The sequence below is a fragment of the Trichomycterus rosablanca genome, chromosome 18 (genome assembly GCF_030014385.1).
Source record: "Trichomycterus rosablanca isolate fTriRos1 chromosome 18, fTriRos1.hap1, whole genome shotgun sequence".
NCBI lineage: Eukaryota > Metazoa > Chordata > Actinopteri > Siluriformes > Trichomycteridae > Trichomycterus > Trichomycterus rosablanca.
The window spans coordinates 2,052,525-2,078,585 of NC_086005.1; the positions used below are offsets into that span (position 1 = coordinate 2,052,525).

The 26,061-nt window shown below is 42.6% G+C and overlaps 1 protein-coding gene across 1 annotated transcript; it reads right to left on the reverse strand.

The window, feature by feature from the left end:
- Window positions 1-827: 827 nt before the first annotated feature.
- On the reverse strand, window positions 828-25,083 carry slc20a1b (solute carrier family 20 member 1b). Its single transcript, XM_063013756.1, has 11 exons — window positions 24,889-25,083; window positions 19,949-20,668; window positions 18,585-18,725; window positions 18,392-18,477; window positions 18,058-18,154; window positions 11,105-11,224; window positions 8,318-8,542; window positions 7,678-8,218; window positions 5,990-6,175; window positions 5,770-5,854; window positions 828-2,906 (listed from the first exon to the last, which is right to left on the reverse strand). Exons 2-11 carry the CDS (start codon window positions 20,289-20,291, stop codon window positions 2,748-2,750), a joined length of 1,983 nt encoding a protein of 660 aa, XP_062869826.1. The 5' UTR covers window positions 20,292-20,668; window positions 24,889-25,083; the 3' UTR covers window positions 828-2,747.
- Between the last annotated feature and the right edge of the window lie 978 nt (window positions 25,084-26,061).

The window sequence follows — 26,061 nt, forward strand, 5'->3', positions numbered from 1 at the left end:
CCACTCGACATCGTATTTCATTGTAGCAGGTCCAACATGGAGTGTTACTCGACAGGTTTTATTCATGTCATTTACGTGGCTTGTGTCATCTACTGTCATGTTTCCGGACTCCTTAGTCTCTCACCAGTACTGCATCATTTTGTCGTGTTTTCTTAAGCCTTTTTTCAAGTGAATAACTAAAATAAAATTCGAGCGTGCACCGGAGGGTAACCGATACGTGTGAGTGTTTGTACACACTGTGTTCTGCAGGATAATAGAGGTATTTTTTGCGTTTTTTTATTACACTTCATTCTATATTATTTACTATAACCATTTCGATGGATCCAGATGAAATAAGACGCTGAGAAAACTGTTTATCTGATTTATCCGAGTTTCATGATTTATCGAGTGAAAATGAAGTGTGCAAATACTCTGGATGAAAACCTGGATTACATATTGGTAATTGTTTCAAAAGGTACCATACTATAAAAAATTATTACATTTTCAGCATATAGCAGACGCTTTTATCCAAAGCGACTTACACTGTGACTGTGACCGTATACTGTCTAAGCAATTGAGGGTTAAGGGCCTTGCTCAAGGGCCCAACAGTGGAAACCTGGCAGTGGTGGGGCTTGAACCGGCAACCTTCTGGTTACTGGTCCAGTACCTTAACCACTAGACTACAGCTGCCCTACATTATTATAAACTGTTAAATTGTCTTTAGCTTATTTGGATACAATAAAAAATTATCAGCCTCAATTAAAAATAAAAAAATCAGTTCTGTTTATGTTTAGTTTGGTTAAAAATAAAGTTTGTTTACATGCAAAAATGACAATAAAACCATCAAATTCCACCAAAAACATTTTATTATTTTCAGACAAGTTCATCAGACAAAATATTAATATGCTTACAATAATATACACAGCAAGTTTTTTTTTCTTTGGTACCTAAATAAACAAATAATAATAAAAATAATAACAATTTAAGGCAACTAAAGCAATCCTAAAGATCAAGATGCAGTAAGCGTGGCAGCCGGGTTGCCACGTGCTCTAGTTTTACAGCAGTAACTGTAAGCACGGCCGCTATCGTTCCAGCAGGGGCGCCGATAATAAAAAACACACCACCGGCGGAGCTACACGCGTGCTTCAGCGTAGGAGTGCACGTTTGTACAATCTGCATCAGGTTTATTACTACACCACGCTCGAAGCTGATCAGCTGGTCAAGTTTTACAGGAGAATTTTAAGGTCTCGTTTCCAGCATTTAGGTTTCACGTCCTGCACCTTCCAGCTCAGAAAGTGGTCCTGTAACCCCGGCTAAGAAGCAGAAAGTTTACTCAGTCATGAAATAAAGAGACGACAGCTAAAAGTGGCCAGAGAGTCATGGGCGGGCTTCGAAATAAATAAAAGGTACTTGTGACATGGGCGTGGTCTTTTTTATTTTGACATTCTTAAGTCATTCTTAATGGAAGTTTGGGGGGCGGGGGGTTAATCCTATACTGGGCTCACAAATGCAGAAGGAACCGCATGACCCTAGTCATTGGGAATGGGGGGGGCGCACATCAGTGCAGCCTTAAAACTGGTCCCAAATGCATCCAAATTCAGAGTTTAATGAACTCAGAGGAGCATTTTCTGCCTCCAATTTAACAAAAGCATTGGACCGGGTTCATGTGAGATGCTGCAGGTATCCTTGCTACACTGATCAGCATCAGCATCCAAGAACAGAGCTATGTGATGACAGCACAGCGCACACAGTGCACTGGATCAGATCGAGAATCAATTCTGTATTTATTTATACAAGGTTTTATTGGACCAAATATGACCGAACGCGAAACGATCAGATGTAAAATTGTTTTCTGGGGTTTCATATCAGATTTATATCTGAATCAGATTTTGGGGAAGATTTTTGCTTTGCTTACTTATTAAAAATAATAATCATAATAATAATTACACCCTCTGTGAAGGGAAAAACCTTTTATCCACAAGTTCTGATTGCCAACAAATAGAAATTAAGCACCAGAATCAACTGAAATACTCAAAGCGCAGAATTGAACCAAAGGTGTCCAAACTTTTGCATATATCTTGTATTAAGACAACTCATGAGCATCCTAAAGCCCCTTTGTGGTGATTTTATCTGGTGGACAATTAGGAATAAAGTTGCAGGACCAACTAATTTACTTATTTATTCATTTGTTTTTTAAACCATGGAAAGAACAACAAGAAAGCAGCCAAATTTCTCAGAGCATTTAATCTCTCCTCAGTATTTAAATGATTGGAAATAAAATGGACCAGCCGGCGACCTCGTTCGGACCTGAATACTGCTCCGGGCGAGATGAAGAGTGTACAAACGTCTCGGAGGACGGCTAATACTGCAGCGTAATCGTCCCTCCCGACTACAAACCAAAGAGTTCTGTACATAATTACAAATCTAAAAAGATACTTTCTCTTTTTATGACCAACTATTTACAAAGTAAGTATGTTTCCACGGTGATGATTGATCTAAATCAAATAAAGGAAAACAGAAAGAGCTAAATGAGCCTGTTCGCACGGCACGTTCACCCTGAAACAGCGAGCACGGATCGTCGGTGCACGCCGCAGGCTAAGAGACATGGACCCTAGTTAACAGAAATTTTGCCCCCACCGAAGATGGAAAAACTGGGACGGGTGGGTAAAAAAAATGAGCAAGGCAGTAAGAGGGTCGAGATCAGACACCTCGCTTGCTTTTTGTTTTTTAGCTGCGAATGATAGAAGCTACAGCAGGGCCCGAGTGCTTCAGGGGAAAATGACGTAGGTGAACAGAGCCATGATGGCGGCGCTGATGAGGCCGGAGATGGGCACGGTGACGAACCAGGCCATGAAGATGTTACGGAAGAGGCGCCAATCCACGGCCTTCCGGGAGCGCATCCAGCCCACAGCCACCACAGAGCCCACCTAAAGAGGGAAACGGTGATTAGATCGTTAGACTTGCATCCATTAGACCTTTAGTGATTAAAAATGACATTTTCTGATGTATGATGTTGGGAATGATTAAACAGCACTGTATTCAAGTCGAAAGTCAGATCAGGGCACAACACGAGGCTTTGGGTCTGTCTGAAAGAGGATTCTAATGAGGCATGGAGCTCACGAGGCAGATTATTTAGTCGCACTACTTCACGTCACCACAGTTTTAGCTTTCTCAGGACGTTCAACCCACTAGCACAGTGGTTCTCAAACTGTGGTACGCGTACCACTGGTGGTACGTGAAGCAGCACGAGGTGGTACGCCAGATAATCTCGGAAAAGTAATTACATGCACCGAAAAAATAAATAATTTAATAATTATAAATAAAAAAATATGAAACAAAATGTGTAAATTACTAATAAAATCTGTTTCAAAGTTCTTATAATTCTGTTTTAATAAAATCAGTTTAATTAAAACGAATGTGTTTTTAAAAATATTCGGGGCTACGCAGCAGACACCGTACTTCATTACGTCTATACTTCAAGTTCGCGGTTTCCATCTCGAAATTTCCGAAACGCTTTTATCAGAGCAGATCTGCGTTTGAATCTCACTGATCTCGTTCCTGACATCACCAGGCTGCTCCGCTAAACAGGCGCACTCACTGAAATGGTCAGTGGTAACTGCAGATATACTAGTGATGAGTCGTTTGTGAACGGTCCGATTCCGGTTCTTATCGACTGTAATCCACCCATTCAGCTTCGCATCAGTAGAGGGAATTAATTATAACTGGTAATAAGAGCTGCACTTTCAGTATCACGGAAAGCGAGCGAGACACACACACTTACATTCACATACACTAACACCACACACATAAACACACACTCGCACGCATGCATACTCACACACACACACACACACACACACGCAGAAAGCTAGAGCTAGTAGTATAATGACAAATAATTGAGAAATAAACTATAAACTTGTTTAATTGTGTTAAATCTGGTTTTCATTGTGCTTATGTATCTCTGTACAAAAGAGGATTTTTCTGAAACTTAATGAAATGCAACCACAGTATGTCTCTTCCCTGTGGTTTTTTTTCCTTTTGAAATAAATCTTTTTTTCTCATTTAAGTGTTGTTTGAATTAGGAATACATTTAAGGCAAGGTAGCAACATTTTATATTAATATCGGGGGTGTCTTATAGTTTACCCACAGTAGCGCCTCCCGAAGAACGAAGAGCCATTTTTTTAACGGCTCTTTAAAAGGAACCGAGCCGAAAAGATCCGACTCCCTTCAAGAAGCCATAATTCCCATTACTAATATACTGTATATACACACACACACACACACACACCTAATTAATGTGTGCCATATGTGGTTCTGTGATGAGAAACATAGGTGGTACTTGGAACTTTTGGTTTGATAATGGGTGGTACTTGGTCTAAAAAGTTTGAGAACCACTGCACTAGCACACCAGCTAACGTCTCCCTCCGTGTACCGAAAACGCTTAAACCGTCCCCGACGCCCCAATTTACAAATAAACGACAGGTGTATAATTACACCTTTATACAGAATAAACATCAACGAAAATTTATTAACACTTGTTTTTTGCCCTCAGCGCTGAGGAGGCGTCGGACGCTCCCTCGTTATTCGGCCAGATCATCACTCAGAATTAAGGCGCCTCAGTAGGAGCATTTTAAGTGATCTAAAAATTTAGACACGAGGACAAAAGTATTGGGACAGTACTCATAATCACCGAGATTAGGCGTTCCAGCCATAGCCACCGCTGACGGGAGTATAAAACCGATTATATACAATAGATAGGGATGTAACGATACACTCTACCCACGATGTGATTCATGATACTGGGTTCACGATACGATTTTTCCCCCTCCCGATTCTTTAAACTGAAATTGAAGACAAATGACAAAGTTTCCTTTTATTATTTCTCTTAAAAAATTTTAATAAAATCCTGTATTTGTGCTTCTTTTATTTATCTAAATAATGAATGCCCTTTTATTTCTGAGGTAGGTACAAATTATGCAAAACAATTTTGAATTAAGCCCAGTTTGGCTGAAAAACCCCGAATCTGGCAACCAGGCGTATAGCGCCAATGACGTCAACCAGATGAGGTGTGTAGCGCCAGCGCCCTCTGCTGTTTAAAGTGAAAATCGAATGAATATTGAATCTGTCTTGTGGTGCATCGTTACATCCCTAACTGCTCATGCTGGAACAGAAAAGGACCTTCCCTATACTGTTACCACTAAGTGAGCTCATTAAGGGCAGTGATAGCTCAGTGGTTAAGGTACTGGACTAGTAATCAAAAGGTTGCCGGTTCAAGCCCCACCACCGCTAAGTTGCCACTGTTGGGCCCCTGAGCAAGGCCCTTAAACCCTAAATCGCTCAAAATTGCGTTCAGTCATAATTGTAAGTCGCTTTGGATAAAAGTATCTGCTAAATGCTGAAAATTTAAACGTTTGTTATTGTTTATAAATCAGAAGGAATTAGATCAACTGTGAGTCAGACCTTGCTCACTAATGGGCACAAAATCCCCACAGGCACAGTCTAAAATCACGCTGTACTGGAAGCTCTTTTAGTGCCTCGGGGGATGCAGAGGGCGGGGCGCTAAATACATACCGAAGCATAATAATTGCAGAATTGTTTTGACATGTAATGATCTACAATCTCACGGTAGGTGTCCCAATACTTTCCGTCCATATAGTGCGCATTTGACTCGGCTCACGGGGCAAACAAAACGCCGCAGTCTGGACCTCTCCGCCCCATTCAAATGGACACGCGACACCGGCCCGATCTGCATCCGCTCGCGTTAGGGCGTTGTGCGCGCGCTCTCTCACCTTGCAGTGTGTGGTAGAGACGGGCAGACCGATGTTAGAGGCGACCACCACGGTGACAGCAGAGGCCAGCTCGATGCTGAACCCACTGAAACGAGAACGGGAACATAATCACATTAAAAAATATATATATATATATATATATATATATATATATATATATATATATAAAAAACACTGTACTAGAAGGTAAAGGAGGGGAGCACCAGGATGGATCTCGTACCTCGAGGGCGTGATTGGAGTGAGGTCTTTGCCCATGGTCTGGATGACTCTCCTGCCCCAAACCCAAAGCCCGATGCAGATGCCCACTCCTCCGTACAGCAGCAGCCAGATTGGGGTGGGTTGGTTGGACGACACAGAGCCGCTCTCATAGACCAGCCACAGCGCCACCAACGGGCCGATAGCATTGCTGCAACACAGTGGAGAGGAAACGTTCAAAATATACAGTATTATTATTATGATTAGGATTTAAACGTCATGTTTTACACACTTAGTTACAGTTCACCCATGATTCATCAGCTCATGTTTAATTTTGTATCTCCAGTTGACCTGACCGCATGTTTTTGTACCACACAGACATCGAGGAGAACATGCAAACTCCACACAGAAAGGACACAGGCCCTGCTTGCTGTGAGGCGACAGTGCTACCCACCGAGCCGTTCAAATGAACCATCTGATCCGATTCACCGAGGAATGTCTGAGTCCCCTGAGGCGGATAACCAGTCCTAACATGTTGGCATTTGTTTTGAGGTTGTGTTTTTAAACTTTTTTGCTGTAGTGACATGGTTACCCCGGGCGACTAACAGACGACACTCCTACGCTTGTGTACTGAACATTTTGTTTAACGACAGCTTGAACTTGAGCTTAAACACGCCTCGAGGATTAAAAAAACGGTTGCAAAACCGTGTATGGAGCCGCCGGAGGGAATAATGTAATAATAATAATAATAATAATAATGTATACAATACATCAATGCTCATTCCATTTCTGCATTGCCTTTTTTCCTCCTGATCTAGTCGTATCTAAATACTCCAAATGAGTGTCTCACGCTGCTCTCTGTTATTCAGTCTCTGTGCAGTGCCTCGACCGGCCAGCAGAGGCCGCGACTGCAGCAACAATAGGACTCCCTTCGGCCTTCCCTCCCTCAGACACGGCCGGTTGTGTCTGTATAAATGCCAGGCTGACCAGTAACACGAAACGTCAATTCACAATTTTGCTTTATTAGTTACGTGAACCCGACCCAGGAGGGCCGTACCTAACACACACTGACCGCTTCTTTTCACCTACACACAGGAATTAGCGTCGTGTATGAAGTGTCACTACTGTTCGTTATTCCTCAAACGGCCAGCAGAGGCCGGAACTGCAGAAGCGATGAGGAATCCCTTCGGCTTGCCCTCCTTTAGACACAGACATACTGTATGTCCGTATAGATCCCAGGCTGACCAGTAACACAGAAACGCCAACGACCGAGCAGGGCTGTGCCTAACACACGCTGACCACTTCTTTTCACCTGTTGGTTTCATTAGTGTCGTGTATTAAGTGTCACACACCGCTCTCAGTGATTCACAGTCTCCGTGCAGTGCCTCGACCGGCCAGCAGAGGCCGCAACTGCAGCAGCAATTTAGAAACCATTCTGTCCGTCCTCCCTCAGACATAGCCAATTATGTCTGTATAGATGCCAGACTGACCAGTAACACAGAAATGCCAATTCACGATGTTGCTTTATAGTCACATGACTATGATTTTGTTGGTTTGTTTATTGATTTAACGCCATGTCAACACATTGGTTACATTCATGGCAGGATCGTTCAGTATTGAATACATAGATATATACAAAGCTATCGTACACAGATGCACAAAATCGACGATCTCGGCAGCTGAATTGGAGCTATAAAACGAGCACTGCCGTACCTGACATCGTTTCCTCCGTGAGCGAACGAGCCGAAGCAGGCGGTGAGGATCTGCAGGAACTGGAAGAGCATGGAGACCTCGGGTTTATCAGCCTCGGCTCCGTCCTCCTCCAGCGAGCCGCGGCTGCTCCCCCGGTCCTCCTCCACCATCTCCAGGGTGACCTCGGCTTCCGCGGCGCTGTCGGGGGCGCCGGTCTCGGCCACGGCGTTGCAGTAGCTGGTGTAGCTGTCCATCCTGATCCTCTTGCGCTCCGGGACCTTGTCCTTGTCTCCGTCCGCGCAGGCGTGGAAGTCGGACTCTTTGGGTTTGAACTCGCCGTGGAGGCCGATGATGGCCATGGTGTAGGAGGTGTAGCTGTTGTTGCGGCGGATGGGTCGGTCGCCGCCCTCGCCCATGCAGTCGCCCACCTTGGCCAGGTGCAGTTTGTGCAGCAGGTCTTTATAGAGGCCGGAATCTTTGTGGACCGTGTGGTACTGGCTGTAGCCGTTGCTGGGAACGTGGGTGGGGCCGTTGCTGAACTGAACGTGGATGGTTTTTGGAGCTGCTTACATAAAGAAAAGAAAGTAAGTAACGTAAAAATTCAAAAAGGTGATTAAATAAACATGTTAAACTCTTGGTAAATTAGGACTGTCGCACTCACCGCTTTCATTGCTGGTCTCGCTGTCCTTCGATTCGGCATCATCCGCATCCCCGATGTCAAAAGTCACCCTGCGTTCTTCAAACTGAGGTGCTGATGGGGGCGTGCTGGAGGTCTGGTTGGTTGTGGTCACCTCAGCTGCTGGTTTGAGGATGGGGCAGTGTGGCTCCGACATCTCCTGCTTCTCCATTAAGGGGCTCTCAGAGGGGCTTGATGACTTGATCTTACCTGAAGATTAAAAGAAGGGTTACTACTACTATTACTACTACCACCATTACTACTACTATTAATACTACTATTTTTACTATTATTACTACTACTGTTATTATTATTACTACTATTATTACTATTATTATTTATACTACTATTATTATTACTATTATTATTATCATTACTACTATTATTATTATCATCATTACTACTATTTTTACTATTACTACTACTGTTATTATTATTACTACTATTATTATTATTTATACTACTATTATTATTACTATTATCATTACTACTATTATTATTATTATTACTACTACTATTCTTATTATTTTTATCATTACTACTACTATTATTATTACTACTACCATCACTACTACTTCTACTATTATTACTGCTATTACAACTATTACTACTATTACTACTACTATTACAACTATAAATACTACTACTACTACTATCATTACTACTTCTACTACTATTACTAGTATTACTACTACTACCATTATTACTACTACTATTACTACACGTTCCTGTCCAAACATGTAAAGATCTAAAGAAGAAACGAGGAACAGTGATGATGTCATTGTGGGCTTGTAAAGAGGAACTGTACATGTTGCTAAATTACAAATAAACCCTTTAAAGTTTGGGCGTGTCTCAGTCTCACAAAACACGACACACAAAAAGGATTCTGGCACCGAAGTGCAGAAAAAAAGCTTTGAGAGAGGTGTGGTGTTTAAAACGTGCAGGGACTCCTACAGCAGGAAGTGAGTATAGTAATAAAAACGCTACACTATATGGGCAAAAGTATTTGGACACGTGATCATGAGCTTGCTGGGCGTCCCATTTAAAAACAAATAGATTTAAAAAATGGAGTGACCTCACTCTACAGCCACTCTTCTGAAAAGGCTTTTCGCAGGATTAATGTCTGTGGGAATTTATGCCCATTCACTCATTTTTAACGGTTGGTCAAGAAAGCCTCAGCTGATGTTCCAATTCATTCCAGAGCTGTTGAGTGGGGCTGAGGTCAGGGCTCTGTGCAGGACACTGGAGATTTTTAAAACCGTGTCATACTGGATGCAAATTTGGAAGCATATAGTTTCATGCTTTTTACCAAAGCAACTGTCTGAGCAATTGAGGGTTGAGAGCCTTGCTCAAGGGGCCCAACAGTGTCAACTTGCCAATGGTGGGGCTTGATCCAGCAACCTTTATATGACTGATTTATTACACCTGTTAGGAATTGCTGTGGCTAAAACACATGAATTCAAACATTAGAAGGGGCGTCCCAATACTTTTGACCACACAGTGCATTTCCTTTGTAAACGTTTGGCACTCTAGAAGTGCCAAGTCAGTTACTCAAACCAGCTGAACTTCCTGTTAGAGTTCGCTCGAACGTATCACGCTGCCCCGACCTGTTTGCCAGGCTACTCGAGCAGCCTGACATGAACCAGAGTCCAAAATCCAATGGTGAGATCTGACGTCACGATGGATTTGGCGAGGCTAAAGCAATCCCAGTGGCGATCTTGGCTACGGCTCTGCACTGGAATAACCCTTTCTGAGATGGTTGGATCACTCTGACCCAGTTACACGGTTTGACCACCTGAGACAGATTGCCCAGATAGATAAACCAGCTGTGTGACTTGGCTCGGCGTGCTGGTCACGTGGACTCTCTTTACATACTGCGGGCACACAGCCCTCGTACCGGATGGAAATTATTCAATTAGGTCACGTTACCTACGACATTTATAATACATGCAACATCACGTACAGCTCCAATACTTATTTATATTTATTTAAATGTTATGTTGGCTGCATCTATTATATGCTAAGCTTACAAAAAGGAAAATTACTTTCTCTAGCAGGTCTAAATCTTTATTTTTTTGCAGGGGGGGGTGTTTATTTAACAATATTATTACAAATATATATTACAAATATTACAATTGTGATTGAAGATGCATTATTTTTTGTTTTATCACAAACTGCACTTTCAAATGTCCATTTTAACATAAATACGAGTACATTTTGGCATCTATCCATACACTCAGGTATATATTTTTCTGTCGCTGGGCTGCTCCCGTTTTTAGGCATCGCCACGGCAGATACCCGATCTGGTACAGTTTTTACCCCGGATGCCCTTACTGACACAACTCTCCTTATTGCATCCGGGCTTGGGACCAGCACTGAGAGCGCACCGACAAATGCACCTCGCAATAGCTAGGCTGTTCGACCAGCTCTCTGACCTGGCCTATTCTCGTCTGTACAGGAGATTCAAACCCCGGATCTTAGAGGTAGTGGGTTAGCATGATTTACAGTGACACCACCCAAGTGCCAACTGCAGGCATGTTAATAATTCAGATTTTAGGAGGTTATTTAATTATTTTGGTTCTACTTGAAGAACAGACAATGATTAAGAACGTCACACACTATTAACGTTGCATTAAATATGTAATAAGTATGTAAGTTTGGTCATTTTGTGTGATTCTTGCACCAGCAGACATCAATACAGCACAGATTCGGTTCTAATCCGCCTAAATAATACTACAGTATAATTTATAGACACAATTTAAAAATACTCACGTGCAATCTTTTTCTTGAGGCAGGGGCAAACGGCAAACCAGACGACGATCCAGGTGAGGATGCCGAAGCCGATCGAGATGAGAAGAATTCCCCACCAGGGCAGTTTAGCAAATCCCAGCACTGCAGAGCCGGGACGGAGAGGTGAAACGGACAGAAACCGAGGGGGGGAAAAAGAGGAAGAGTGGTTTTGAGACAAAAGGCAGCGTGTGCTACCATTACAGAAGCTTTAAACCTGACCTGACCTGTTAGTAGCTGTAAAGAGAAACATTAGGACAAAAATGTCAAATCTGGCTGGCACAGGGAAGAATTTGGGCCAGGTACAGAAACTAGATTGGACCTATTTTTACACTATCAAGGAAACATTCCTCAGAGACACAATAGGAACATCAGAACTATCGACCGAGTGCTAAATGTGCCGGGTGGGTATGAAATGCAGACGTTTGTGCAACTTCCAAGGTGACGGGAAACTGTGAAGAGGAATGAAATGCTGCGGCAGCACTGACCCGTGTGACTGATTACCGCTTGTGATATACATCAAGGACGTATACCTTAAAAGGCTACAGTTCCAGGTAACCCCCCTGACCAGGCTGTGCATGATTAACCCGTTTCCTCCCTCTTTGACCTCTAAAATGTGACCACTTGTGGAACTGTATTCCATAAAGGACGTTTCTGGAGTCTGGAGGATTCAACCAATAACTGAATACAATTAGATGAGTCAGATCTGACTGTCCGCAATATATAAGCCAGACTTTAAGACAACTTAGATAATAACGCATGGAGTATTGGTGCACTGTCTTACCATATAGAAGCACTTTGTAGTTCTACAATTACTGACTGTAGTCCATCTGTTTCTCTGCATGCTTTGTTACCCCCTTTCATGCTGTTCTTCAATGGTCAGGACCCCCACAGAGCAGGTATTATTTAGGTGGTGGATGATTCTCAGCACTGCAGTGACACTGACATGGTGGTGGTGTGTTAGTGTGTGTTGTGCTGGTATGAGTGGATCAGACACAGCAGCGCTGCTGGAGTTTTTAAACACCTCACCGTTACTGCTGGACCGAGAATCGTCCACCAAACAAATATATCCAGCCAACAGCGCCCCGTGGGCAGCATCCTGTAACCACTGATGAAGGTCTAGAAGATGAGCGACTCAAACAGCAGCAATAGATGAGCGATCGTCTCTGACGTTACATCTACAAGGTGGAACAGCTAGGTAGGAGTGTCTAATAGAGTGGACAGTGAGTGGACACGGAGTTTAAAAACTCCAGCAGCGCTGCTGTGTCTGATCCACTCATACGAGCACAACACACACTAACACACCACCACCATGTCAGTGTCACTGCAGTGCTGAGAATCATCCAGCACCTAAATAATACCTGCTCTCTGCATGAAAGCAGGTTAAAAAAGTAAAAGTCTATGCTTATATATATATATTTATTAATTGTTTGGTGTTGGTATAGTCCCAAAAAAAAGCAAAGAAATGATTTTTAAACATTTTCTTGGTGAGACCGTTAAAGGGTTAAGCTGCAGGACTGAAGCATCTGTGAAATTATTAAAGCTTTTTAATAAATAAGATACACGAAAGCCATTGACAAAATTGAAAGCAAAAAAAGGAGGGACTGTGCCAAGACTGCAGGGAGCGACGAGATCTAGAGGGATGAATGTTGGCACAGGACGGAGCCGTTAGTCTCCCGCCGGGAACGTGGTCAAAATACCGCAACGTGTCGACTGAAATACTTTACAAGTCAGCACAGCGGCCATGAGGAGGAAAAAAAGGAGTGAGATGAACGTGGGCAGGGTGCTGGAAAGATGAGGTGCTGGAATGTTTCTGGACAGGAGCGGTCGCAGCCAGCCGTCGGCTCCGCTCGTCCTGCGCCGACTCACGTGCTCCTGCACCACGTTGCCGCAGCGTGCCTCGCTTACACAATTCAACTCCCACCAGGAGGAGGACCAAGGGGTGGCGGATCAATGTAAGCACAGAGGAGACAGGAAGCACGTGTCCCCACCCTCAACCATGACTCGGTGAAAAGGCGACCGAGGAAAGGATAAACCGAACACAAAGACCACCTAGACGCCACACAGTCCCTCATTCATCCGTGTGTGAGAATAACAAGGTGTGGCCGGTCACATGTTCAGTGTGGGTTTAGAATAAAAGTTGGTATGCACCGTGTGAAGTGAGTCAACACTCGAAAAACACACAGTTCCCAAAACAAGGAGCGCGGCCCGACCACAACCGCAGCGTGGGACGAAGGGATAGACGTAAACGCCACTTTCTCCACACTAAAACCCCTCCCGCCAACCCACGGCTTATAGCGCGCCGTAACGAGTTGTTTTCAGACACTAAAACGCCATTCTTTATTGCCATAACTGTCTGATGACTATTTATGGTTCAGTCTGGGAAAAGAAGCTATTCTGACTCGGTAAACAGCCGGTTTAACGTGACCGATGTGTCTGTTGAGCCAAAAACTCCACAGATGAGGTTAAACCACCGATAACTTCATACCACCAGCCGACAGGAAGTTGTAAATCATTTATCACAGACTAACAGCTTTCTTATCCATCAAGTGATTCCATATCGAATCACGAACCGATATGGGAGCCACTGCTTTACTGATAAAGCGCTGTAAACTAGTTAGCAGCTAAAATATTACGCTCGAAGGCTTCCCTTAACCTAATTCCACGCTTGCAGCCCGCTCTAGGGAGGGGACGTCAGAAGCGTTCTTAAAAATGCAAAACGCCGCGGAACGGTTGAACTATTTTTTACTGTATCGCCCAGGGAAGCGCGTGCGTTTATATACTCAAACAGCGATGGGTATCGAGTTCTAAATAACGTATACATTAGGTGCTCGGGTGGCGCAGTGGTCCGTCGTGTTAGCCCACCGGGGTCGGGGTCCGAACCTGGATTCATGGGACAGTGGCGGTGTAGTGGGCGGAGATTTGGGCGGTCAATCGAAAGGCTGAGGGTTCAAATCCTGGCTCCTCCATGTGTACCAAGAGGCATCATTCGATATAGACCCTGCGCTCCGACCCCAGATTACAGAGCTGGGATACGCAGAAAAGAATTGTACTGTATATGACAAATAAAGGCGTGCTATTGGCCGGTCAGGCGACTAAACAGACGACGGACGAAGTCTCAGGGGTTAAACCTGGAGCCGGAACAGACAAAAAGTTTCCTTTTCGTTTTTAACTATCTTGGTCGCTACTGGCACTCTACATCAATTTCCCGCGATTATAAACCCACTTGCAGAAATACCAGTCAGCCATTCAACTGAACTTATCTAATATCTCAACAATTTACAGACTATTGCTGCCATTTCAATACATTTTAAGGATCATTTTACCACCACTGACTGTTTACACAGTAAAAAAGTTCACAAAGAGGCCTCACTAACATTAAAATGATTTTAGACCCTTGATAAGCCAAAATGTACTTAAAGGTTTAAAGTTCAGTTGTAGTGACACGTAGGTTTGAACATCAGGACTGGCAGAAAGCCACAGTTTGGTTCACGAGTAACTTAACCCTTAACTAACCACTCAGCTCTAAGACTCCATTCATGTCTGCATATACAAGCTCATTTGGAAGCTGAAGTCAGAGGACAGGTCTGCCAACTGTGGCTTAAGGGCAGACCTGTGATTCAATCCCACAACCTTTCAATTGATAGCCTAAAGCTCCAACCGTTTGCTTGTAACATTCTACTTTTAAAGCCAAGTAACAAAAGGCTTCAAGAAGCCACCGAACACATACAGTATAAAGTAGTAAAAAAAACAATAATAATATAATTGCCAACCGAGTTCTGCCACTCCAGTCACACCCACTGCTAACAGGTGTAACTACATGCAGCACAACTGTGCCCCAGGTTAAGATCCATAAAGACATGGACAGGGCTTGATTTCTGTTTGCTTTGTGTGTCTAGTGGCCTGCAAAGCCCAAATTAACCATTTTGGAATAAAATGGAACATCAAATGCAAGCCTGACCTCAAAAGCACTCTTTAAAAGAGTGTTAGAGAAGAAAAAGGGCCATTTGTGTTTCTAATAACACTCACAGTGCTCGTGCAAGGTGTCTATTGCGTATATTCTGACCAGACTTTGTAGCTTGCGGTCAAACTAACTTAATCTGGCTTGTGTAATATAGATTTTTTTTTTCTGTGCTTGGAAAATCGAATAGTAAATAAAAGAGAATTTTGAGTATTAAGTAGTAGAGATAGCGATTAGTTGACAACTACACAAAAAAATAGCAATAGGGCATTAAAAGGGGCACCAAGAGCCTAATTTCTTTGATAGGTCACTGGATTTTGTAGATAGATTGTTCTATTGCCCACATTGGTTTGTGTTTCTATGCATAAAGCTTTACAGTATAATCTTATGTGTTTCTATAACTCTTTAAACCTTCATGTATCATATTAACACGATTTGATTGAGAGCCAACTGGAACTAGACGTCCACAAGCTCACAAGCTGGACTGCCAAACGACACGTGCAGACCACGAGGTTGACGACCTCGAGTTCGCTTTACATCTCCAGGACCAGGGGGGTCACGGAGGCATAAACCGCTGTTTAAAGATACACCTGACCTTAAAAAGCCGATACCCGATCGTGAGTGCAAAGCCAAAAGTACGAATTCTCTTTAGTTTGATGCAAATGGGATCATGCAAAGACGTTCCAGCGGGCTGCCAGTAAAACATGCGCTCATATTAGCGGAAGTCCAGGGATCAACATGAGATAGGGTGTGGAAAGCGAACCATCGAGGCACGCTGGGGACGATTTGCGTAATAATAGAATGGATGGTTTGAATTATGGTTCTATTATCATGCAAATAACAAAATAATACTATTATTTGCATATTAGTATAATAACAGTCATTCAATAGCGATAATTAAATAATATGCATTGTTTACTAGTGTGTTTACTAAAAGTAATGCCATTAGGGATTCTTAGTAAGGGTTTAAAACCAGTCGCAAGCCAGTTAACCCTTCTTGCAAAAATAAAAACAGCGAGGAAGTGCTTTCCTTTTACAACTACGTAAAATGTTTACAGCTCGACCCAAAACAACCACATCAAGCCCAACCAGAGCAGCCAAATTCCAGCTCCCGTCCCGGAACGCAGGACTTTCTGTAACGAGCTGCAGCGCTGCTAATCAGTCTGCCCCACCATGTCATTTGCATCGAGCTGCTGGAACATCGTTTACTCCCAAGCCTGAAGGGCCACGGCAAGAGGCATTAAAGATTAAAGTTTCGCTTTAATCGAGCAGCGAGCGTGCTGTAGGTCATCGTTCTTAAAGCTACGATACGGGTTTAGTATCTGAATGATCGACAGAATGAACGCTGAACGTGCCCTCGTGTATTTCTGTCTGCTTTAGCGCTCTATAAAATCGCCTCCCAACTATCTAAATACAGAAGTATTAGAGTTTAAGCCATTTGAACTTTTTGGTTATAAAGAAAAATATGAACCAATCAGATACAGGTCACTGTGAGTGTACCAAATATATCTAAAGAAAATATTTACACACATTACTCAAATCATCCCATCACTCCATCAAGCCCAGATGAGACTAATCGATCCAGGACGGCTGTTTAAATCAATAAAACGTTTTAAACCGCTGCAGCTAAATCATGCAGAGCAGGTCCAGGATAAATATCGGTCGACCGTGCCTAGAGGACACGGCGTACAGAACGTGGCAGAAGGCAGGGCAGGGTGTTGTTGAGGTCAGGAGCTCTGCTCTGCTCTACTCTACTCTCCCTGAAGCTAATCCTGAAGCAGAAGGTGCGCTGAAGTCGGTTAGTGCGGCCGAAGCTCGGGTCTAATCCCTACGACAATCTGCTTCCGTTTTGGGCGGCTGGATCTGAGTGTTGTTCAAGTGCACGTGCATGAGGGGTGAAGGGCGACTGATCTGGACACTTTACCCCCTTTTCCTCCCAATTTTCAGCCCATCCAGTGCTGGGGACCCAGACGGCGTCCAATATACGGCATGTATATTCGCCTGACTTGCACACTCTAAATTGTGTGCGCAGTCCTACCAATCCCTTCTTATTCCCTCGTACTTCGGTGGCTTTGCGCACCGATCTCTGCACTCCTCCACTTTTAGTACAGGCTCCCAGGGCAACCAGGATCCTTACACAGCAGTTGAGAACCCCACCCCTTAGTCCGGTCTTTTCTACCCAGCAGACTGGAGGCCAGTTTTGTCTGCTGGAGGGAGCCAGAGATGTCTTGGTTTTAATACTAGTATGAGATTCATAGTTTTGGTGGAGTAATCCATAAGTGACCATATTAAGATTGTCTTAATTTTTAGATCTAATATTAAGAAGCCTGAAGTACCAGTACGGGTTTGTTTCAGTGCTTTAATGATCCCGCAGACATGCTGCTGCTCATGTTCTCGCTAGAACTCCTCAGCAGGTCTAATTTTAAAAGTAGAGCTACAATATTAATGTGATTATCGATTCGTCCACCCCGGGAATCATTCGGTATACCGTACAGCCATTTGTTCAGTGCTGCTTCCAGGTACAGAGCGAGTTTAGGAGGGCCTGGCGGGGGGGGGGGGGGGGGGGGGGGGGGGTTGTAGATATGCTACGTGATGAGAGAATGGCGCACCTATCCATGCCTACTGAGAGAGCGTACATGGTACACACTCCTATGTGTGTATCCCCTCAAACTCTGGCCTGAAGCCTTGGTTTTTGGCCCAGGCCAGCTGGTTTCTTGCATTGATGAGTCCTGTAGGTACAAGAAAACAAACAGGAGCAAAACATTGCTCGTTTAATTGGGTTCCAAGTGCTGCTTAAAGGCAGATTTGATTAAAACTGATGTGTTTTTTTTTTTGTGATGGGCGACTACTCCAGATTTTCAGACATTTTTCTTTCCTATTCGTATAAAAGGGACAGAAATCCTGATAGACACGTCAAGAAAACAAAATCTCACATCAAGCTTTAAGTTTGTGCAAACAATAGAGGACTGATACTCACTCGGTGCGCCTGTAAACATGATGGAAAACAGGTTGATCCCCATAGTGACCGCGTAGAAGACGGGCAGAGCTTTGAGGCCGTTGGGAACCGGGTCTTTCTACAAAAACAAAACGAATACGAATCAGACACCCGACACTTCCCGTAACGATAGAGTTCAGACACAAAGGCACGGTGGAATAATCGGCGCATCAGAGGCTCTGTTCCCTCGGGACGTGAGCCGCTTTCTCTTCGGCCGGAACGACTTCGTTGTGGTGCCTGCGTCATTACGCTAATTCGAACGCCCATCGTGACCCACGGAGAGAAATAAACAAGACGTGATGCTTTGTGATCTCACCTTTTGCAGGATAAACATGCGGACAAAGTAGAACAGAACGGCAGACATCAGTCCAGACAGGAGAGGGGAGAGGAACCAAGATGCAACTAGAAGGAGAGAAGAAAAGCAGGACATGAATGTAGGCCACGGTACATTAACGTCATGCTTTTATAGTCACGTGTGAAATCAGGACCGTTTCAACCACAGAACTCACCGATTCGCAGCAGCTGAAGCCAGCGGACTCCCTGCTGACCTTTAGCCACTAGCGAATAGCCGATGGTGGCTCCCACGATGCAGTGAGTGCCCGAAATGGGCAGTCTGAGAAAAGAAGCGACCAGCTGCCATACAGCAGAACCTGAAGAGAAACCAGCGCACAAATTTATGAGACGAAGAGTCCGGACTGGACCGCAAATGCTTACGTGGCTAATGTAACACCTGCGTGCGACTAGGCCTTCATAATTCATCATCATTTAATCGTGATCACAATTTTTGGCCGTGCAGGGCAGGTGGTGTTCACTTATTTCTACAGGCTAGGTTCCAGACATACGTGTTCCGTGTTTTTATTAATAGACATTTCAAAACACACTAGGAATAGTCAAACATCCTAATATTTGATCAATCTGCTGAACTATTTTAAAGCCAGGTGCACAAAAAAAAAGAGAACTACTGTTCCCATAATGCATCAATAATGACAATTTGATTAAAGGCTTGAAGTGGCTGAATATCAGCTACTAGCCTGGTGTTGCACATACACGTCGGACACTACGGCCATTAAAAACACAAGTAGTTAGTACACAGTATTCAGCACCACCATCACCACCATGGTTAAAGCATGTCAAACCATTAGCGGTTTTTACTTTGGCGTTGTGGTTCATGTAGTAGGATGCTCAGGTGGAGCAGCGGTAAACTAAACTAGCCCACTATTGCCGAGATAAATCTGAGGATCCAGGGTTTGAATCTCAGCTATCGTCTGCACGGACATAATTGGCTGATGTCCGAGACTTTGTTTGTTATAACGTCGTGCTGTCATATATATAAGATTCACGGCAGGAATCTGTGTTTTATGCTCGTTTTATTGTGTTATAGTCTTGTATTATATCTGTTATTAAGGAAATTGATGTCTGAGGGAGGTGGCCGAAACAGCCTAGCTATTGGGAGGTGCACTCTCAGTGCTGGTCCTAAGCCTGGATAGAAATATAGTCTGGTTTGCAGACCAGATCCACAGTGGCAACTCATAAATATGGGAGCAGCCGAATGGAAAACAAATGTGGTTAATACTGTAGACGCCCCACTGCTTAAGTTTGTTTAAACATATGACCACAGTATAGGGCGTCCACACAAATTGGACCCCCTTTATGTTTTACTGGTTGATCTAATCACAGCAGACGAGGTATCCTTCACTATTCTACAATATCATGAGTGCATTTTAATACATTCCAGCTTTAACAATCAACCACGACACATTAATAAACACTAAGCAAAATAATTCGAAATAAAAAAGTCTAAATAAAACGTGGACTTGCTGCGAAGGTCTTAATAACTATTTAAAGAGAAGAGAAGCTGTAACGGGCCACTCACCGACCATGGCGCTTATGGATCCAGCCATGAGGATGTGCTCCGTGCCGTTGTACATGTTCACGTCTATGATTTCTTTGCGTATCGTCTCGCTGACCTTGGCCCCCAGAAGCACAGAGCCCAGGGTCTCGAACACGGTAGCGAGGATGCAAGCGACTTTAAGCGTGACCACACCCGAGCCCACGGCCGTACCGAAGGAGTTTGCTACATCGTTGGCGCCCACCGAAAAGGCCAGGATGAAAGCTATGATGAAGCCGACTATCAGGAGCCATAGGTTCGTCTGCGCCTGAGCGGCAATCGCGACGGTGCTCACGATCGTAAACGTAGCCAAAGTTGTCGACACCATTGTGGAATATTATTTCAAGTTTTAAACGACTTCACTTAGATCTTACAGATGAAATAAAGCCCTTAATTAAAGCAGCACACTAGAATTGCTTAAATAACTGAGGTACTAGTGTTGAACGTATTTTATTTTTCAAATCCCCAAACCTACCTACCGTCGCCCTCGGCTAATACAGCAATTTAAAACAATTCAGACACCGGAGAGAGAATCTGGCGGTTAAACTGATGTGTAATGCTGAGGGAGAGGGTGGAGAGTAAGGGGGCTATTGCTATCCTCTGAACAGACTGGTGCTGCTACAATGCGTTTTAGTTTGGCCGATTAGGCAGACGGAACGGACATCCATTGTGCAAAGGACAGGACGGGTGAATGGAAGCTCATTCCTGAAAGAGAGAGAAAGAGAAACAAACAGAAGGATTCCTGGGTTATACAATTTATTCACTATGAACACGGTGCACATACTGATACAGAAACGTGATCAAATGTACATTAAAGTAAATCAACTAAGATAAACCTCATATCCATATTTTTTTGTATAATACTTTGTATTTAGCTGTCTGATGCATAATCATTAATTAACAGTCAGTGGCATCGCTTTTACTCAAACAAACCCTCAAAAACACAAGACATGGCTAAATAACCGCTTTCAAAGTAAGAGGAACATTTTACAATTATTTATTGGACAGACTTTTCTTTTATATGTGATCCGTTTGTCAAAATGAAACAAAATCTGGGGCTGGAATGCTTCATACATGGACTGTTAGAAATAAAAACAATAAAAGCTTTCGTTTTGGGTCGTTTGTAGGAGTTAAATGTTTGTTTTTGTCATATCTATGACATTCACGGCAGGAATCTGTGTTTCATGCTAGTTTTATTTGTTTTGCATTATATATGTTCAGTTTTATATTAATAAGGTACTTTAAAAAAAATCTTAACTCAAGATAATTCAGAAATAATCTTAATGTTTTGGACATATGTAGTTTACGTCTTTCACTGTTATATTTTGGGCATTCTGTCAGGATGTGTTTTATGGTGATTGGTGTATGGCAGTCTTTGCAAGTTGTGGGTTCTTCTAATAATAGGTGCATTTGTAGTAGATAAAAGTACTAAAAAGCTTATATTAAATTGGCAACAGTGTACAAAAAACATCCAGCATGTACATTATTGTTTATATATTTGGGAGGAGGCTCGCAGGTATGCTGCTTATCCACATGTGTCGCATTGTTAAAGCTTATAATAACTAACTAATGCAGCATAAAAACAAACAACCCTCTAGTGTTTTCATTTTAGATAAATTCTGGTGTTTTTGCGACTGATATACGGATTTGTGCTCGTCCTGAACAGCCACGTGAGTAAATATGTACACGCAGGGGCCAAACTTGTGCAGTCAGTGAGAACAAGGCGTACATCTGAAACACCGGAATTGCAATATTGAACGCACGTTATTGCAGATGCCTTAAAACAGTCACTAACAGCACCATCCATTAAGAAAGATTAAACGTTAAAAGGTAAGGAACACAACGTGCTCAAAAAATCTAACATCAGAGGCCTACAGCACACACCAGCCCTCATTTAAAACCCTCAATCACACACTGAATTTTCAGAGGCACGTTTAAGTAACCACTTTCGTCTGAATTCAGTCAAAACAGACCCTGTGTAGACTAAGCAAAGCAAAAGCCAAAGAACTAAAAAAAGAGTAAGCACATGGCGAGCGGGAGTCACGCCCAGAGCAGACCCGATGCAAAGTCTGTAATCCGGCCTGAACACACAGGTAGAGAAAGACCTTAAACCATTTTCCACAACACGTGGCCTCCTTACTATTCAAAACACCACACCTGCTGCTGTGAAGTGCTCCACATTTCCTTAATAAACTCCAGTAAATTCACTTCTGTACAAAAACATTAAGCTTAGCCAAGCTTAAGAACAGGAATGAAATACCTGGCAAGGCCATTACAATAGGAAATGTGTCATTTCCTCTCACCACTGATATTTAATCTGTTACGTATTAAACGAGTGTTCTTCGGGTATGCTACAAGGTACACTGAACAACTGGCCTCAACCAGCCTGAAAACGTTTAAAATCTGTCAAGCATGTGAGTAGAATACTCAAAACATTGCTATAATTAAGTTTAGGTGCTCTTTTGCATAATCACTCAGTGTCCTGTCCCAAAATATTCCAGAACAACTGGAGGCCTTTATAAATAACAGGATAAGTGGCTTTAAAACTACTCATCCAAACCAAATGTTAAAGGGAATCCCTGTTCTCGAAGGGAATTAATCTATCCTTTCTGAAATCCTCTCTACTTTTTGTCTGTAATTCTACCCCCAATTTCATTTTCATATTTAACCCGGCTTTATCCTAGTCAGGGTTGTGGTGGGTCACCAGAATCTTTCCCCAGAATTATACAGGCATGATTAGGCTGATGGAACTGCTGGGGAATTAAAAAAAAACAACCCTGGATTATAGCCGGAGCGGGCCGGAATAATTTACTGCTGCGGCAGCAGAGCGATCATTTCAGTGTATAATTTATGCACAGTCACATTTTCGACCAGTTAAAAAAATGTAGTAAATTATAAAACCAGTTTCTTTTAGTCATGACGTGGTCAATTTTTTAAAATATAAGATACGACTGTCAGAAACAGGCCTCCATAAAATCCAGAACTGAACCTTTATTAATAATGAAGGTTTATTATGGGTATAAAAACACCCTGCATTTACCAATAAATGACAACAACAGCACATCATATTCCAAGATCTATTTCATAAATGTACTTCAACATTACACACATGGTCATTACATAACCAGTCTAACATCAATTTCGGAGAACAAGCTCTTATCTGAATGGCCCAGTCGGAAGGGTGGTGGAGCCCGACGCTGCTAGATTTATTTCTTAATGATAAAACAGCCTCCAGTTAAATACTGGAAATGTGCCAGTGCCAGCAGTTCAGTCCTGCTTAAGAACAACTAGACCGGTAACAGCTAGTTTTAGACACAATCGCAGTGCAAATTTTTCATGACGCAACAACTACACGAACAACACAAAACCAGTTAAAGGTGGAACTGCATTTCACTTGGCAGCTGCTACTAAGTTAGACCAAACACTGATCAACTTGTTATTTTATTCAGCTTCACTTGGCACCAATCTAAACACTTCGGCAGTAAAAACATGCATTTATTCATCTTCAGCAAGTGCGTCATCCTAATCTGTGTCACGATGGGTCATGAACCTGGAAATGTCAGACACTAGGCAGCTCTGAACTCCAAACATGATGCCAACTCATCACAGGGCATTGTAGCAACATTCTTTCTGAAAACATCTGAATAAACCCGGATGTCAAGGGAATCTCCGTTTCTCTGCGTGTAGTAAAATACACTACACGATCAACAACATGTAAACACTCCTCATCATTTGACTTCAGGTGTTTTGGACACACCCATTGCCGACAGGTGTATAAAACATATCTGCTCCCACCTTTGCCGAAACAGTCTGTCTAGATAGACATTGGCCTGCACCAAGCCCTGACCTTAACCTTACTGAGCACATCTGGGATGAATTGGAATGTTGACTGAGAGTCAAACTTCAAGCCATGGTAGAACAATATTTTAAGACATGAGACGACAGTTACGCCAAGGAATACAACCAGGACAGGACAGGACAGGACAGCCAATCACAGTCACACCTAGGGGGTATTACAGGCAGCCAATCCACCTTCTACATGTCTCGTAAAGAGAAAGGAAACTGGAATACCTGAAGGAAACCATGCAAACATATGAAGGACGTGCCAACCACATTACCAGTCGTTGATTTACATAAACAAATTACTTTACCTAGTCATTATTGCTCGTATTTAACACAGAGGACATTAAATAGTGTTTAATAAATATAAACAATGATGTAGGCATAGTATCGTATCGAAGGTATCGATACTGTATTACTGTCAGATGGCTCAATTTAAGTAGCTAACAACAGAAACAATAAATAGTGTTTAATAAATATAAACAAACCAATCTAAGCTTAATAAGGTTCTGATGGAGACATGAATAGTATCGTATCGACGGTATCAATACTGTATTACTGGCAGATGGCTCAACCCAATCCACGCAGCTAATGCCAATGAATGACATTCTGGTTCACTTGTGCTCAACAGGTCATGAATAAACATTGAAATATCTTAAATATTCATAAATAACGGGTTTTAGATCGTTTGAAGTGATTTTAGTGAATAAAATGTTAAATTTGGCAGCAGGAGCTCCGTTCAATCGACCGGCATCTTTACTCTTTTACACGTGACATTCAACCCGCTAAGCTAACAATACCAAGCATAATTTATTCAATAAAAATCTAGAAACAACCCAGAAACAGAACGGAACTGAATATAATATAAGATATATCCGAAATAGTGAAATAAAAAACATATTCGAGTTAGCCTGTTTTATACAAAAGGGGCTTGGTTAGCTTAGCATAGCTCGCGCCAAGATCTGTCCAAATAACGAACCAAACAGCACGACAATAAAATGTCATTCGATAAAAAAACACACGAAGCAAAACTTCAAGCTGGTAAACCTGCCATGATTTATAAATAATAAAAAGTAAATACTTACCACGATAAATAAAACTAGATGCGGTTTCTCGCTCTTTCCAGACCAACTGCCGCCCGCGCGCCCAACGTCAGCTGAGCGCGAGACACGATTCAAATTTTGAATTAAAAGCTACTTTAACGGCAATAGAACGGAACTCAGAATGAGCTACACCACTCAGAAAAGAGCAAAATAAGCGAATTATTGTCTCAAGTATCGAAATAAAAGAAGTAAGTAGAATTGTTGTAGAGGAAGCCCGCTCAGCTGTGCTTTTATACAGCTCCGTCTCTCACGCGCTTATTCAGACGGGGAAGTCCTTCCCTTTTTTTCCCTCAGCCCTGACCGTGACGACGAGAAGCTCCGCCCACATGTCCTTATATGGCACACTGAAAAAAACCGACTGCGCCAAACTGGACTGAACTGGTTCTAACTGAAATAAGCGGAGTTACACCGATATATAAATCAGTTTATCAATCAGTTTATCAATCACATTATCGATCAGTTTATCAATTAATCAGTCTATATATTTATCTATTTTTAATCTATCAATCAGTCAATCAATCAGGCATTCTATCTATTTACCTATATCTATCAGTCTATCTGTCTGTCTGTCTGTCTATCTATCTATAGAGATATCTGTCTGTCTGTCTGTCTGTCTGTCTGTCTGTCTGTCTGTCTATAGATATCTATCTATCTGTCTGTCTGTCTGTCTGTCTGTCTGTCTGTCTGTCTATAAATATATATATATCTATTAATCTGTCTGTCTGTCTGTCTGTCTGTCTGTCTGTCTGTCTGTCTGTCTGTCTAACTATCTATCTATAGAGATAGATATTTATGTCTGTCTATCTGTCTGTCTGTCTGTCTGTCTGTCTGTCTGTGTCTGTCTGTCTGTCTAGCTATAAATATATATATATATCTATTAATCTGTTGATCTATCTATCTATCTATATATCTGTCTGTCTGTCTGTCTGTCTGTCTGTCTGTCTGCCTATCTGTCTGTCTGTCTGTCTGTCTGTCTGTCTGTCTAACTATCTATCTATAGAGATAGATATTTATACAGTATGTCTGTCTATCTGTCTGTCTGTCTATATCTGTCTATCTGTCTGTCTTTCTGTCTGTCTGTCTGTCTAACTATTTATAGAGATAGATATTTATATGTTTGTCTATCTGTCTGTCTGTTTGTCTATCTATCTATAG